Source organism: Urocitellus parryii, chromosome 11 (genome assembly GCF_045843805.1).
Source record: "Urocitellus parryii isolate mUroPar1 chromosome 11, mUroPar1.hap1, whole genome shotgun sequence".
Lineage (NCBI taxonomy): Eukaryota > Metazoa > Chordata > Mammalia > Rodentia > Sciuridae > Urocitellus > Urocitellus parryii.
Genome location: NC_135541.1, coordinates 85,754,890 through 85,769,371, shown reverse-complemented (window position 1 = coordinate 85,769,371; position 14,482 = coordinate 85,754,890). Strand labels below are relative to the sequence as shown.

At 33.0% G+C, this 14,482-nt stretch overlaps 1 protein-coding gene across 2 annotated transcripts in view; it reads left to right on the top strand.

Annotated features, from left to right (window-relative positions):
• Olfm3 (olfactomedin 3) overlaps nucleotides 1–12,056 on the top strand; it is a 44,761-nt gene extending 32,705 nt beyond the window's left edge. For both annotated transcript variants that reach the window (XM_026409169.2, XM_026409168.2), the window contains 2 exons: nucleotides 10,259–10,365; nucleotides 11,379–12,056. In XM_026409169.2, coding sequence (XP_026264954.1) covers nucleotides 10,259–10,365; nucleotides 11,379–12,056 — 785 coding nt within the window. The remainder of the gene's footprint in view (nucleotides 1–10,258; nucleotides 10,366–11,378) is intronic.
• Nucleotides 12,057–14,482: the final 2,426 nt, after the last annotated feature.

Sequence of the window (14,482 nt, the reverse complement as noted above, 5' to 3'; positions counted from 1 at the left end):
AAATGTCATCAGAGAAATAAAATGGTCACTTTCCTCAGTAACCTATTCAGTACATTTTCTGAATATACAAAATGTACACATGCAATGTATTATGAAAGCTAATATTTTCATAACATCTCACTGCAGACAGAAAAGCACAGCAAGAGAAAACCAATGAAGCAAGACTCCTAATTTCGTTCTTCACCGTCTACCTTTGCAGAAACCTTTGTCTTCCAGGCATTTGGGGAAATTATCCCTTTTATCTGAGTTCCCTTGTCCACAAGAAAGTGAGAATAAAATGAGAAAAGATAATGATTTATTTGAACAAAAGCTAGTTTGGGGGAGCTGAGAAATAAAAATGATGGTTATTACTTATTTTATTTTTACGATTTCAATGGATAGAGTTGAGGCAATATTTTGTGAAATAAAGTTTGATTTTAATTTCTGATTTTCTTATCCTCATTTCCCAAAATGGAGAATCACGGATTAAATACTATGAACATTTTACATCTGTGTTCTTGACACTACGGTCCACAAAATTATAATTGGAAAAGCAGCCAGTTTTATAAATTCCTAAAACTTGAATTTTATAAATTTCATTTGATAAGATGAATTTTGGCTTAATAAATTGATAACCGGTTGTAAAGGGAGCTTCTCCTGGGAAGAAATCAACGAGGAGAGCACTTTCTGTGATTTTGCTTCCTGGGGATAAAGACTTATGGTGATGGTGGTCTCCCTCATGCTGATGATGATTCTTTTGTTTGTCTGATCACAATCACAAATGTAGTACTTTTTCCTCACCAGCATATAAAACTTTATTGATCCACTATCGACTCATTGTTCCTTTAGTTAAAATGACAAAATGTCAGGCTTCCGAAGTTCCATTTTATAGACCAGGAAACTCCACTCCAGAAAAAAAAGCACATTGTCAACATTACATGATGATTGGATGGCGTGGCCTAGATTAGAAATCCAATTTCCCACTTCTTGCCTCAGAGTTATAACGTGGATGAAGTGTATTTCACAAAGAACATTCTTGGAAAATTAATGGAAATAAGTCAGACAGGCAGACAGACACACAGACACAGACACACAGACACACACACACACACACTAAAAAAGACACAGGCATGATTACTCATGGTTACTACCATGAGCTACCACCTGCTCATGGCCTTCATTTACTGAATTACGTTCTTTTGCATCATTTGCTGTTCCCCCATACTAGATTTTTAGAGACACACACACAAAAAAACCTTTTAGAAATAACAATGACATCAGTACAGCACTAAAAATTTCCCATGACCTCATGTTCCCCCATCCCTGTTTCCTACTATTACCTTGAAAAAAAAATTACTAAAGCTGCTTCTTTAGTTATAATCTTTTCAGTGATGTTCACCACAGGTCAATACTGCACCCTTCTTAAAACACATTCTTCTTTCTGGGTTTTTTGATCATAGATTTCTTCTATCTTACCTGTAGCTGCTTCTTGGGCTCCTTTGCTGGGGCCTATAAATATTGGGACTTGCAAAGCTCTGTTCTACATCTCTGAGGCAACAAACAGTCCTGGCTTTCACTGTCACCATCATGCTGCAGACTGTTAATGCTGTGTCTCAAAAGATGGCTACTCCCTTGATTTGTACACAATCCCCACTGGCATGTGAAATAGTCATGAACAATGTAAAATAATCTGCATTGGACTCTTGATCTTACCTTTCCACATTCATTTCTCCCTCACTCATTTCATCTGAGTAAATGGTACTATAATCTGCCCAATGGAACAAGTCAAAAATCTAAATGTTAGCCTAGATTATTTTAAGAGATTTTATATTCCCCCTTTGGCCTCCATCCTTGCATCTAATAAAAAATAACTAATCTTATCAACTATGTCTTTAAAAACAAACCCCAAATTTACACATTTTTCTGTATGTCCATCACTGCTTCTATATCTCTCACCTAAACCAATGTGCTACCCTCTTCTTGGAGCTTTCTCCCATACTCTTTCCCTCTACAGTTAATTTTCCACACAGTAAATAGAGGGATCTACTCAATACATCTCACAATCTGTCATTTTCTCTCTCTCCTTTTGTCAAGTCTTTATCATTTTTAATCACATCTGAAATAACACCATATATTCACTCTGACTCTACAAGCCTGTAGAATGTGGACTATTCATGTCTCCAATCTTCATCAATTTAGGGCTTTTCCAAGAGCACTGATAATAGCCAATATTTTTTCCATACTTGACTATGTACCAAACACTCTTCTAAACACTTAGCATTTCTTAATCTTCTCAATAACATTTTGAGATTTATTTCATTACTGTTGTTACACATGAAGCATTGAGAAGTTAAGCAGTTGTTCAAGTTCCTTAGAGTGTTGGAGATAGAATCAGGATCCAAATCCAAGTGGTTATACTCCTTAACTCATATTTACCACCATTTTCAGATTCTTCCTTCCTCTAGGTGATCTACTAAATCCACAAAGTGACTTACTAGTTAAATAAACTAAATTTCTAAAGAGTATTCCATTTAACTGGTGAGTCTGTGGCTGAGTCCTTGTCAATTAGACCTCAGATTAAGGTCTTCCCCCTGCTTTCTCCAATCACTTCATCCAGTTGCTCTACTGAAATATCTGCTTTAAATATATTCCTACCTGATATGTTTAGTTTGTTTACTTATTTTCCCTCTCCATCAAAATATAAGCTTCCTCAGGATAGAAGTATCATGTTTTGCTTATCACTATAATGTTAGTGTCTAGAACATCACTTCTTGTTCAGTAACTTAGCTGGATGAATGAATAAATGAGTGAATGAAACACCCTTACTTGAAGGTCACATTCCAAAGTCCTTCTTTTAAACACTAAAGGATTCACTTTCTAAAGTACAGTTGACTAGAACAAACATTGGTTTCTTTTACCAAACTAGGTACATAGAAAAGAGTCTATTAGCCAAAAGACCACACCTCCAAGGTCATCCAATGTGGAAGAATTATATGAAATGTACTTTTGTTCACTATGTAGTGAAAAGCAAAGGACATTTGCACACATAGCTATCATGGATCTATTTGGGGTTTTAAGCAACTTTATTGCTATGGAGGCCAAAATTTTTAATATACTATTTTAGATAAAGAAACTGAAGGACATTTTTAAAATACAGATATTATTTTTAAATTGTGAACACTTTGCATCATTAGCTCTTCACTTCAAGTGTGCTTCTTAGATTAATATTATTCAAAGGATGTGACTCCAGGATGAAAATTTGTGATGGACTGAGGTCAAATACAGGGTGATGCCAAGAAGACAAATCATGGCGTTGCATATTGTGAGCTGCTGGGGAGATGGGAGAGAGCTAATTGATCCCATACACAGAGGAAAACAATGGAGAGAGGATTAAACATAGAAGAATGGAAGAATGCAAAACATAAACTTCATAAATGTTCATAGAATCTTCTCTGGCCACAGCCTAGGTATAAAATATCTGTATTTGGAGCCTTGAAAATTGAAATTTATCTAACTTATATATCCACTCACTAAAATCTCACAGAGTTAAAGTTTGCAAAATTAGATTGATTTACTAGATTATAGGGATAAATTTCCTTTAGACAGAAAAGATAACCACCAATAACTCATGTGCAGGACCAAATCAATAAGACCTAATGAGAAATACAACTCAATTCAACTTGTCCTTTCTAAGACTTCACATGTATTTTTCACAGAAAATTTAGCATCTACATGAAGTTAACCAATAATTGTAGTAATTCATAGGTTTTTAAAAAATTTTTAAGACTGAAAGAATTCAAAAAGAGATTTTCATGTCAATTTTAAAACAGAACTGGAAGTTTAAAAATCACAATTTCAGTCTAATCCTGACAGGATGCAAACCAAATTAAAACAAAGGTTATTTGTAGCTTCCATTTCTGCAGACTATTTACATCCCATTTCTACCTTCTTCCTATCCCTGTGAGGAAGCATGGCACATGAAATTGGAAATTATTTTTCAACAGACAGTATGTAAATGTTATTATTTTACTTTTAAAATTTAACAGCTATGAAATTTTGGTAGTTATTTCAGCCTTTTAAATTATAATTTAAATATTGTACACATGGCTAGAAAATTGTATGTTTACAATAAAAAAGGCTTGGAATGAAAAGTAGTAGTCCCCTTCAGCTCTGCTCCCCAAAGGTAATCACATTTAACTGGTTAATTTTAAGGGCCCAAGTTTTAAAATCTGTATTTCTAATAATATGTTGATTTTTCTACTTTTTAAATCATTTTTAGACATTGTTACCAACTTTTTATTCTGCAAATGAAGATTTTGATAACTTAGGTAGTCCCACTTTCTTGTCTTTTTAAAATATGTGTTATTAACTATTCATAGTCTGACCTATATCAATTTTGTAATTTCAAGATTCATATTTATAACTTTATTATTTTCATCAAATGAAAATAGGAAAAATGCCTTACAACCATGTGTTTTAAATATGAAGGCTCTTGCCTTCCCATCTCTTCTCAAAATCTACAGTTTCCTAACAATATATTGAAATATTATATATTTCAGCTTATAATATTATATGTATATATACAGTTTCCTAACAATATATTTCATATTATTGAAACATTGTCTTTTATATAATCACAGAGTGGGTGAACGGTCTCTCAGTTATTCTGCAGTGAGTTAATGATTGACTCTACAAGTTGAACATGCGTGTTTACATTATGATAATGATGTTTATGCCTAAGTCCAATAACATAATATATGTGCCATTCAAAGTAACCAATACTAGAGTTAAGTTAAGATGACATCTTTTTATATGCATCAATTTTGTGTGTGTGTGTGTGTGTGTGTGTGTGTGCTGGGTATTAAACTCAGGGACACTCAACCACTGAGCCACATCCCCAGCCCTATTTTGTATTTTATTTAAAGGCAGGGTTTCACTGAGTTGCTTAGCTCCTCACTATTACTGAGGCTGGCTTTGAACTTTTGATCTTCCTGCCTCAGTCCCCCAAGCTGCTGGAATTATTGGCCTGTGCCACTGCACCTGGCATCAATTTGCTGATACCATATCCAGTTTTTCCTACAGTCTATCTGTAGATGAATTTCACTTATATCACATTTATTTAAAGTTGATTTATTTCTCAACTGGTATATAAACCATAAAATATAAAAATTATATGAGAGTAATATGATGTTTTGACACATTTACATATTGTATATGTTTAAATTAGGTTAAATATATCAAGCTTCTCAAACATTTATCATTTCTTTATAGAGAAAGCTTTCAAAACCCTTCTTTTTGAAGTGCTCAGTACATTACTGTTACCTATTGTCACCCTACTGTGCAATAGTACACCAGAATTTCTTACTCTTATGTAACTATAACTTAGGAATTACCTATCAACTTTTCTCCATTTCTCCCTCTCCCCACTCTGCCAGTCTCTGATAAATACCAGTGCACTCTCAACTTCCATGCAATTAGCTTTTTTAGATGCCACATGAGTGAAACAAGGCTTATTGTGCTTGGCTTACTTACTTAAAGATCTACAGTCTAGCTGCATTGTGCAAATAATAGGATTTCATTCTTCTTATGGCTGATGGTATTTCATGGTATATCCATACCTCATTTTCTCTATCCATTCATCAGTTGATGGACATTAGGTTGTTTTCATCTCTTGGCTATTGTGAATAGTGGTGCAATGAACATGGGAGAACAGAGGTCTATTTGTCATACAGATTTCATTTCCTTTGGTTGAATAGCCAGTAGTGGGGTTATTGGATCATATGTTAGTTTTATTTTTAATTTTTTTTTGGTAGCATTCATACTGTTTTCCATAATGGTCAAGGTGATTTATATCTCCACAACCATTGCTGAAAACCCCCTCTCAGATCTGTTTCCATTCTGGATCAAATGTTCTCAAGGCCTATTACACAGCTGCCATTTTGGACAGGAAGTCACTGTTTCCCTGATCTTGTCTTCCTCTGTTTGGGTTTATTCAGTTATTTTGCTGCAGTAGCTCCTAAAGTAACTAAGTGTTTTCATTTTTTTTTTTGTTGCCCCTTCCCCCTTTTTGTGGTGCTTAGGATTGAATCCAAGGCCTCAAGCATACCAAGACAAGGTCTTTACCACTGAGCTACACCTGCAGCTCTTTCATTAAGTAACATCTAAAAAAAACAAAATGCGTGTAGTGTAGATGAACTTTTTGAAAGTTTGCATGACAGAAAAGCCTGCCTATATTCTCAGCAATTGAAAACACTGATGCAGGAGAATCTCAAGTTTGAGGTCAGACAAGGTAAAAACGATTGGGGAAGTAGTTCAGTGATTAAGTGCCCCTAGGTTCAATACCCAGTTCCAAAAAAATAAATAGATGAATAACCCTTGTTTTATCTTTATCTGTTTTTTTCTTCCTAAATATAAGTGCTCTGATCCGTATCTCTTGGCATCCAATATGGGTGATAAGAAACAATTTCAGTCTAATTCTTGTTGGCTTAGAATTTATTCTGAATCTTCTATAATTTCATAGAAATTCTGTTAAGAGTAGATCTTTTAAAATTTATATGATATGCCCTTTTAACTTGAATATCTAGATTTCATAACTAAATAAATTCCCTGTAGAATTTCTTTAACAATTTTTTGTTTTCCTCTTTCCTTTTATTCTTGAATACTTATTCTTCAGATGTTGGAGCTTATAAATTCCACCTATATGCCTCCAAGTTTTTTTTTTCTTACTTTCATTATTTTTCTCTTTAATTTTAATGTTTTTGGATACCTAATTTTATCTTCTACAAACCAATTTTTTTTAAATTTAGCTATATTTTTAGTTTTCAGTACCTGTTTTGTGCTTTTTTATCCCAGTCCATAGTACACAATGTACAGATGTCTCTGAAGATACCAGGGTCTCTTCTGCTCTGTTAGGCTCTTTTATTGGGACCCTGTTTTTTTTTTTTTTTGCATATTTACCTTGATCAGTCTAATTTTAACTTTTTGAAGCTACCTCGGCACCTATGTTAGCCATTAAATTTTTAAAATCTGAATGATAATCTCCATGGAAATTCCATGTATTTAGGTAGGGTTGACACTTCTCCCCACAGTTGGTAGGTAGGGAGACTACCATTGTCACAGGAGCCTGTGTTCTGGACCTCTCATACTTATGTTAGTTACTCAAAGTCTTCCCAAGTAACTGACACAATTTTCTAGTTTCTTTTTTAATCTGCCTTCTGCAATTTGGTATGTAGGGAGGAAGATGGAATCAGTAGATCTTTTTATTTATTCATTCATTTATTTTTGGTACCAAGAAATGAACCAAGAAAGGGGCTTAACCATTGAGCCACAGACCTAGCCCATTTTATATTTTATTCTAAGACAGGGACTTGCTGAATTGCTGAGGCTGACCTTGAACTTACCCTCCTCCTATCTCAGCTTCCTGAGTGGCTGAAATTAAGGTGTGGGTCACCATCCCAGTAGAATAAATAGATTTTAAGACTAGCTTTCAGTGCTGTCCTTGTTTCTAGGGCTCTATCTCACTCCCAGCACTTTTTACCCATTTTTTGAGTCTCTTACTGTAACCCGTCTTCAAGGCAGGACCTCTCCCTCCTCAGCTGTCCTCTCCTTTGCATAGACACTAATGAATGTCATTACCTCTTATACCCTAATGACCCCTCCATCACCTCTACCTTCTAGAAATTTGGTATCTCCACTTATGGCTCTCATACTTTTTTCTTAGTTTTTTTCATGTTTTATTATTATTTTAATGATCATAAAAGATAAAGTAGATAAAGGCACATATTAGTCCAACATTTTAAGTCAGAATTACTTTCTCATGTGCAAGAAAAAATTAAGTTGTATGGTATTTGGAGGAAAGGAGGCATATGCCTTTCAATTTATCTTAATCTACTTACACTTGAAATTTTCATGCTCTAATCATGTTTACTTAGAAATATTTAGGTAGGACCACATTAATTATCATATTACTTTCACTTCTTATATATTATGATCATATACTCAACTAGTTCCATTAACGTTTTTCTAGTTCAAATTGATAGTGATTTATTTATATATTTTTAATGTGTTTATAGCAAATTGAACTGATATATTCCAAATAGGTTTAACCCTGGAGGGTCTTACTATTTAATATAGATAATGTCATAAATTCTTCTGAATAATTAGCCTGGTTTATCAGGTCTGAGGAAATTATAAAGCCATTCACTATATAACAATGCCATCACATTTAATTTTCTTTTCACAAAGGGGGAAAATATTTTCCATTCAGATTTCTTGAAATGCTAGAAATGACTAAATTTGTAGTATTACTAAAGTAATGGTGCAAAATATGTTATCATGCATCATTTTCTTAACTGCACAGCTCTGTATCCTGCCAGTTACAAATCATACTTAGGAGGAAAATATATAGAAAAAAATGGGCCAGAATAAGTTTTAGCTAGAATTACTTTTGTCCTTGATTTGGCTTAGAATATTTGTTCTTCTCTAATCAAGACAGGTAGGAGATAACAGGAACTAGATATTTATCAATTCTATTAATTGTCAAAGGAGGATAGAAAAAACAGAACAAACAACCCCAAAACAGTAAAAAGAAGGAAAAGAAACATGGGATAAACCCGAAAGACTATCCCTTTATTGAGACCAATCGTCAACATTTATTGGCAGTAAGATTTCCTTTCAAAATGTGCACTTTAAAAACTTTGCTATTTAACAGAGCCACTTTGGCTGGGTCTGAGATCTCTCTCTAAGTCAAAGCACCCTAACACTGGTTAGAAGTTCCAGAAGCTGATTTGAATCATACAACTATGGCTACACACTCAATGGAAACCAAGTGCGTGTTACCACACTCCCAGAAATGGTACGCCCTTGTTGATTCAGTTTGAATCATATGCTCCATTCAAATAAAGTGTTAAAGCTAACCTTACTGGAGTTTTCTTTGTTCAGATGATAGCTCTGGCTAGCATTTACTGGAAGTCTCAGGATCTGTGTTTTTAAAAATGGTGGTTTTATGATGAGCTAGGAATAAAACAGATTTCTGCACAGGGTGCTGGGTTTCAAGTTTTGTTATTTTGGTATAAATGGGTATTGGAACCTGTTTCTGATTGTAAACTATTTTGTGTATCATTTGTGGCTTTCTGGATACTATAAAACTATTGAATATGGAAATAATTGTAATTTTTTGAAATAATTGTAAAGAATGCTTTATTTTGAGAGTTTTGTTATGGTTTATAAGAGACATTTTCCTATTTATACCTCAGGGCTATATTGGTACGTACAGATAAATGTACCTTAATTCCAGGAGCTTCAATTCTTAATATTCAAAACATTCATAATTTTTAAGTTAAATGTGATATTATTCAGCAGAAAGAATGTTTTTTCCCTTTTAACTTAAGACAAATTCTATTCAATGTCTTAAAAGTTTAAAAAACAGATATGGTAATGTAAAAACATGAGGAAATTATGGTGAAAGAATTAAAAACCACTTGCAAAATAAACAAATTCTCATGGTAAAAAAAAAATAAAAATCTCACAAAAATTTCTGGGTTTCTGTTTGGTGGGGTTTAGATATTTTGGAAGTTATCATTGCTAAGATGTTAAAAAAATATTAGATTTTTTTCAATAAAATAATATTTTTCATTATTTATTTCATTTCTACATCTTTTATTACATGTGACTTTGGGGTTTATGGCTTGAGATTCTGAAGTTTCATTCTTTGGATGTTTATCAGGTCCTGTAACCTATACATTTGTTCTTCAAAACTCTACTTCTTTCTGGAAGACTGGTGGAATTTTTTTATTGTTATACTGCGTTAGAATTTCTTCATGGGAGCTGTATGAACACAAATTAAAAATCAGCTTGTGAAGTTTGTTCTGGCTTCTATAAGTTATCCGAGGTCACAAGGTGTTGGAAGGAGAGACCGGGGATATTGGTGATCAGGTGCACAGTTCCGAGGGCAATTCATTTGATTTTTCTGACTTCTTAAAAGAAACAGCTTTCATATTGATAAAATGATAACGATTTTCCAAATTATTCAAATCATTGCCCACTTAAAATTACCTACTTTAGATTTCGAGCATTGAAAAAGCAACCACTCATGTTTCAACTTATTGTTGTATTCATAGCCAACCAATACCAATGATCATTGATTTGGGAAATGGGATATTAATCCCATGAATTTGTCTTGTTTTATGATCACTTCATTTGCTTTTGGTAAGAGTGTGTGTGTGTGTGTTGGAATCATTTACTGGGTTTTCCCAACATATTTATGTTTTTCTAATTTCAGCATGTGGCAAGTTGATGAAAATCACAGGCCCTGTGACAGTCAAGACATCTGGAACTCGATTTGGCGCTTGGATGACAGATCCTTTAGCATCTGAAAAAAATAATAGAGTATGTTGCTTCCACAACTTTCTTTGCTTAGAGTTATATTTTATTTATACTGTTCTCTTCTGGGTTATTTGTTTTCTTCAGGGATATTAATTTCAACTTGAAAAGTGTTAACATCACTTGCAAATATTTTCCATTTGTTACTACTATCTAAAAATACATACCAAGTTTATTTTAGTAAAATGTTCTATCTCATAATCCACCAGTACAAAAAATACAATTTTTATTGATTTTAGTCTTGTTTTATGGCTGAAATGTGCTAATTGCTAGTGTACAATGTTTTCTGTATATTGTTTATAAAACATGCTCTTTAGTTTGAAAACAACATTACTAAGTAAAAAAGACTCAAGAGCTGACCATTTTCTAAATAAACTAATATGCCCCTGGAATCTAGAAATAATTTTAAAAGAAATAACACTGAACCTTTTGGGAGGCATTTCATAAGTTGGCAATGTCCGCACTACGTATATGTACATTAATAGGTTTGTCTAAAGGTAGTTGTACCTTTAAGCTGATCCAGTGAACAAAAGTTACCAGAAAGTTCTGTGGTACCCATGAAGTAGAAATGAGTAGAAATTAGAAATATGAAATTAGACCATATTTTTTTTCAAGGCAAGGGATGGAATAAAAATAATTTGCTGAAGGTTGTATTTTGGTCAGTTATCAGTGATCACATTGATCCATCAGGTGATTTGATTTACATTAACCTATGCTTGGTCCACTGAGTGATAATGGCTTAAATAGCCAAAAAATAAAGCAAAGAAGAAAAAAAAAAAAAAAAAGCAAAAAGCAGATCAACTCCAAGACAGTAAACTCAGTTGCTTCTGTTCCACATAGAGAAATCCAATATTTTTACAAAACCTTGTAATACTATCACATTGCTGCAGGTCATTAGTAAATGATTTACTTCCAGTTCTAAGAATGATGATATTAATATGTGCTGACTGTGTTTATTTTGGAATTATCTTAAAAGTAGAAAATTGAGTCACTCCTTTTGTTTTTCTCCTTCTTCTCAGGTCTGGTATATGGACAGTTATACTAACAATAAAATTGTCCGTGAGTACAAGTCAATTGCAGACTTTGTCAGTGGGGCTGAATCAAGGACATACAACCTCCCTTTCAAGTGGGCAGGAACTAACCATGTTGTCTACAATGGCTCACTCTATTTTAACAAATACCAGAGTAATATTATCATCAAATATAGCTTCGATTTGGGGAGAGTGCTTGCTCAACGAAGCCTGGAATATGCTGGTTTTCACAATGTTTACCCCTATACCTGGGGTGGATTCTCTGACATCGACCTAATGGCTGATGAAATTGGGCTGTGGGCTGTGTATGCCACTAACCAGAATGCAGGCAATATTGTCATCAGCCAACTTAACCAAGATACCTTGGAAGTGATGAAGAGCTGGAGCACTGGCTACCCCAAGAGAAGTGCAGGGGAATCTTTCATGATCTGTGGGACACTGTATGTCACCAACTCCCACTTAACTGGAGCTAAGGTGTATTATTCATATTCCACCAAAACCTCCACATATGAATACACAGACATTCCCTTTCATAACCAATACTTTCACATATCCATGCTTGACTACAATGCAAGAGATAGAGCTCTTTATGCCTGGAACAATGGCCACCAGGTCTTGTTCAATGTCACCCTTTTCCACATCATTAAGACTGAGGATGACACATAGGCACATGTGATTTATTTTCATTGATCTAAACACTATCATTTGTGATAAACTCAATAGGAGCCCTTCTGTTTTTTTATTATAATTTTTCATCATTTCTCCAAAACAGAACATTTTTTATTATAAATTTGGTGTTTCAAAAGTCTGCTGAGTCTGTCTAAATTAATGTGTTCAAAACACATCTTAACCCCTGAATTTACAAGGCCTATCATGTCATTGTCATGAAAAGCACTAAAAAGAGCTCAAGTGGCTAAAGTCATAGTTTTGCAAAAGATTAATGATCTGCCTTATATTAGAGTCAGAGACTAATGTTGGCTTACATGCATGAATGTAATTTTCTTTTTTTTTTAAATTGTCATTTTTTTTTTACTGTCTGTTGCTCCACATCAGGAAATATTTTGGTAGGAATTAGGGTTAAGGAAAAAAAAACAGCTTTTTCCCCATTTATTACTAAAAAATATTTTATTTGTATAGAAAAATAGTATTGATCATTTTGCTGTTAACAGAATTCTCTGATGCGGTGCTGTACAGTCATTTTTAAATCTCTTGCTAACATTTTATTGGCAATATGTATTTCTATCATTGTAACCACCATTGTGCAATTGTATTTCTTCACTTCTGTGAAAGTACATAATATTTTTTATAAAATAGATTGAAATTTAATCTCAGTAATTATTTGAGTCAATTTTCAAGAATAGTCAAGAAGAGTCTTCTTGACTTACCCCCTTACACAATCATTATAAACTAAAAAGAAAATCAAAGCAGCTATCTTACATAAGAGCTTTTATTTTACCCCAAGTTCAATGGACCACTGACGTTGAACACAAAAACTGATTCAATGCAGCCAAGTTACTTTGTTCACAGAAAGCAGCCCATATGGTTGCTTGCAAAAGATGCAGATGAGTCACAAATTTTGAATTTGGGTTGAATTACTTATATATTATACACCAAACACATTTTGTTCTTTATTAATGAAATATATTATTTATTAAATATATTTTATTTTACACACAACTTGCAATAATGTAATTCCTTGTATCTAAAAGTACATGAAGCACATAAATACTCTTAAAAAAAGAAAATTTCTATAATGTCCTGTAGATTTAGATTTTGAGTTCTGAAGAGTTATTGTCAGGGCTTATGCAAAAGAAAATGATGAAAAGACTTGGGATTTGTCTGTTTGATTTCAAATGTATAAATAACCAACTCAGAAAGTGAGTAAGAAGGTAACCCCTTGTTATCTGATTCATTGTACATGCAGAAATAATGTATCCAAAAAAAGGAAAACTTTAGTGATATTTTGTTCATTATTCTACAAAACATATAACTCTATATTAAACATGTCATTGAGTTTGGAAAAACTTTCCATACATTATATTAAAAAGATTTCCTTAAGGCAGCTTTATAGAAATTAACATGGATTGATTTTGCAATTTTAAAAATATATTCTATATTAAATATTATATATCTTAAATAGTCATAAATATTTAGTTTAACACATATGTCATTCCACATTTTCTTTAAAAATAGGACATAATACTGCAAATAAAGCACTGTATGAAGAAATGATAATATTTAAATGTCATTTATTTAAAATGTCACAAGTAAAACACCTTCTCAAATATCTTCCTTTCAAAATTGTAGGATTTAAAAATCCAATCTTGAAACTGAAAAGGTTTAATAAGAATTTCTTTTTGTTTTCTTTTTGCCTACAATAATGTTAGCATGATTTAATGACCACTTTGGGTCCTTTGCAGTGTTGTCTTCTCTTTTAAAAAGAGTGTTGGAAAATTTAGGAGTTTCACTTGTCATAGTACACATACCACAAAAATACTAACTCAATACTTTGTATATCAAGTTTGTATAAGGAAAGAACATCACATCGATTTCAGAAATGAATTAGTTTTTAAGTAGATGGCCGATAATAGAATATCTTCATTATTTGTTTTTTAAATAATTATATGGTATCGTGTACATGCAAAATATGGATAATCACAGCTTATTTGTGCCGTGTGAAGCTTGTAAAGCAACTTATTGTTTCCTATGTAAGATTTTATCACCCCATAGATAATTTATAGTGTATGTGCTGCTGGAGCAAGCACAAACGTTATTGTCACTAGAAGCCGGTAACAAGTTTAAAAATGGGACTTGCATCAAACATTTATAGTTTAAAAACATTTTTTCTTAAAGTATCATCCGTTTTGTGCCTGAAATAGATAAGAACTTAATCTAGATACTGTTTTTTCTTAATCTCCAACATATAAAATAAATTTTATGAGGGAAATAATAAGTATTTTTAAATCATCCATATTATCCAAGATGTAAAGAAATCCAAACTCAGAAACTCTTAACCGTAAGTGAACTGTGTAACTGGTATTTTTCTGAATTAACCAAATCATTGACAAACTTCCATGTCATTCAAATAATAA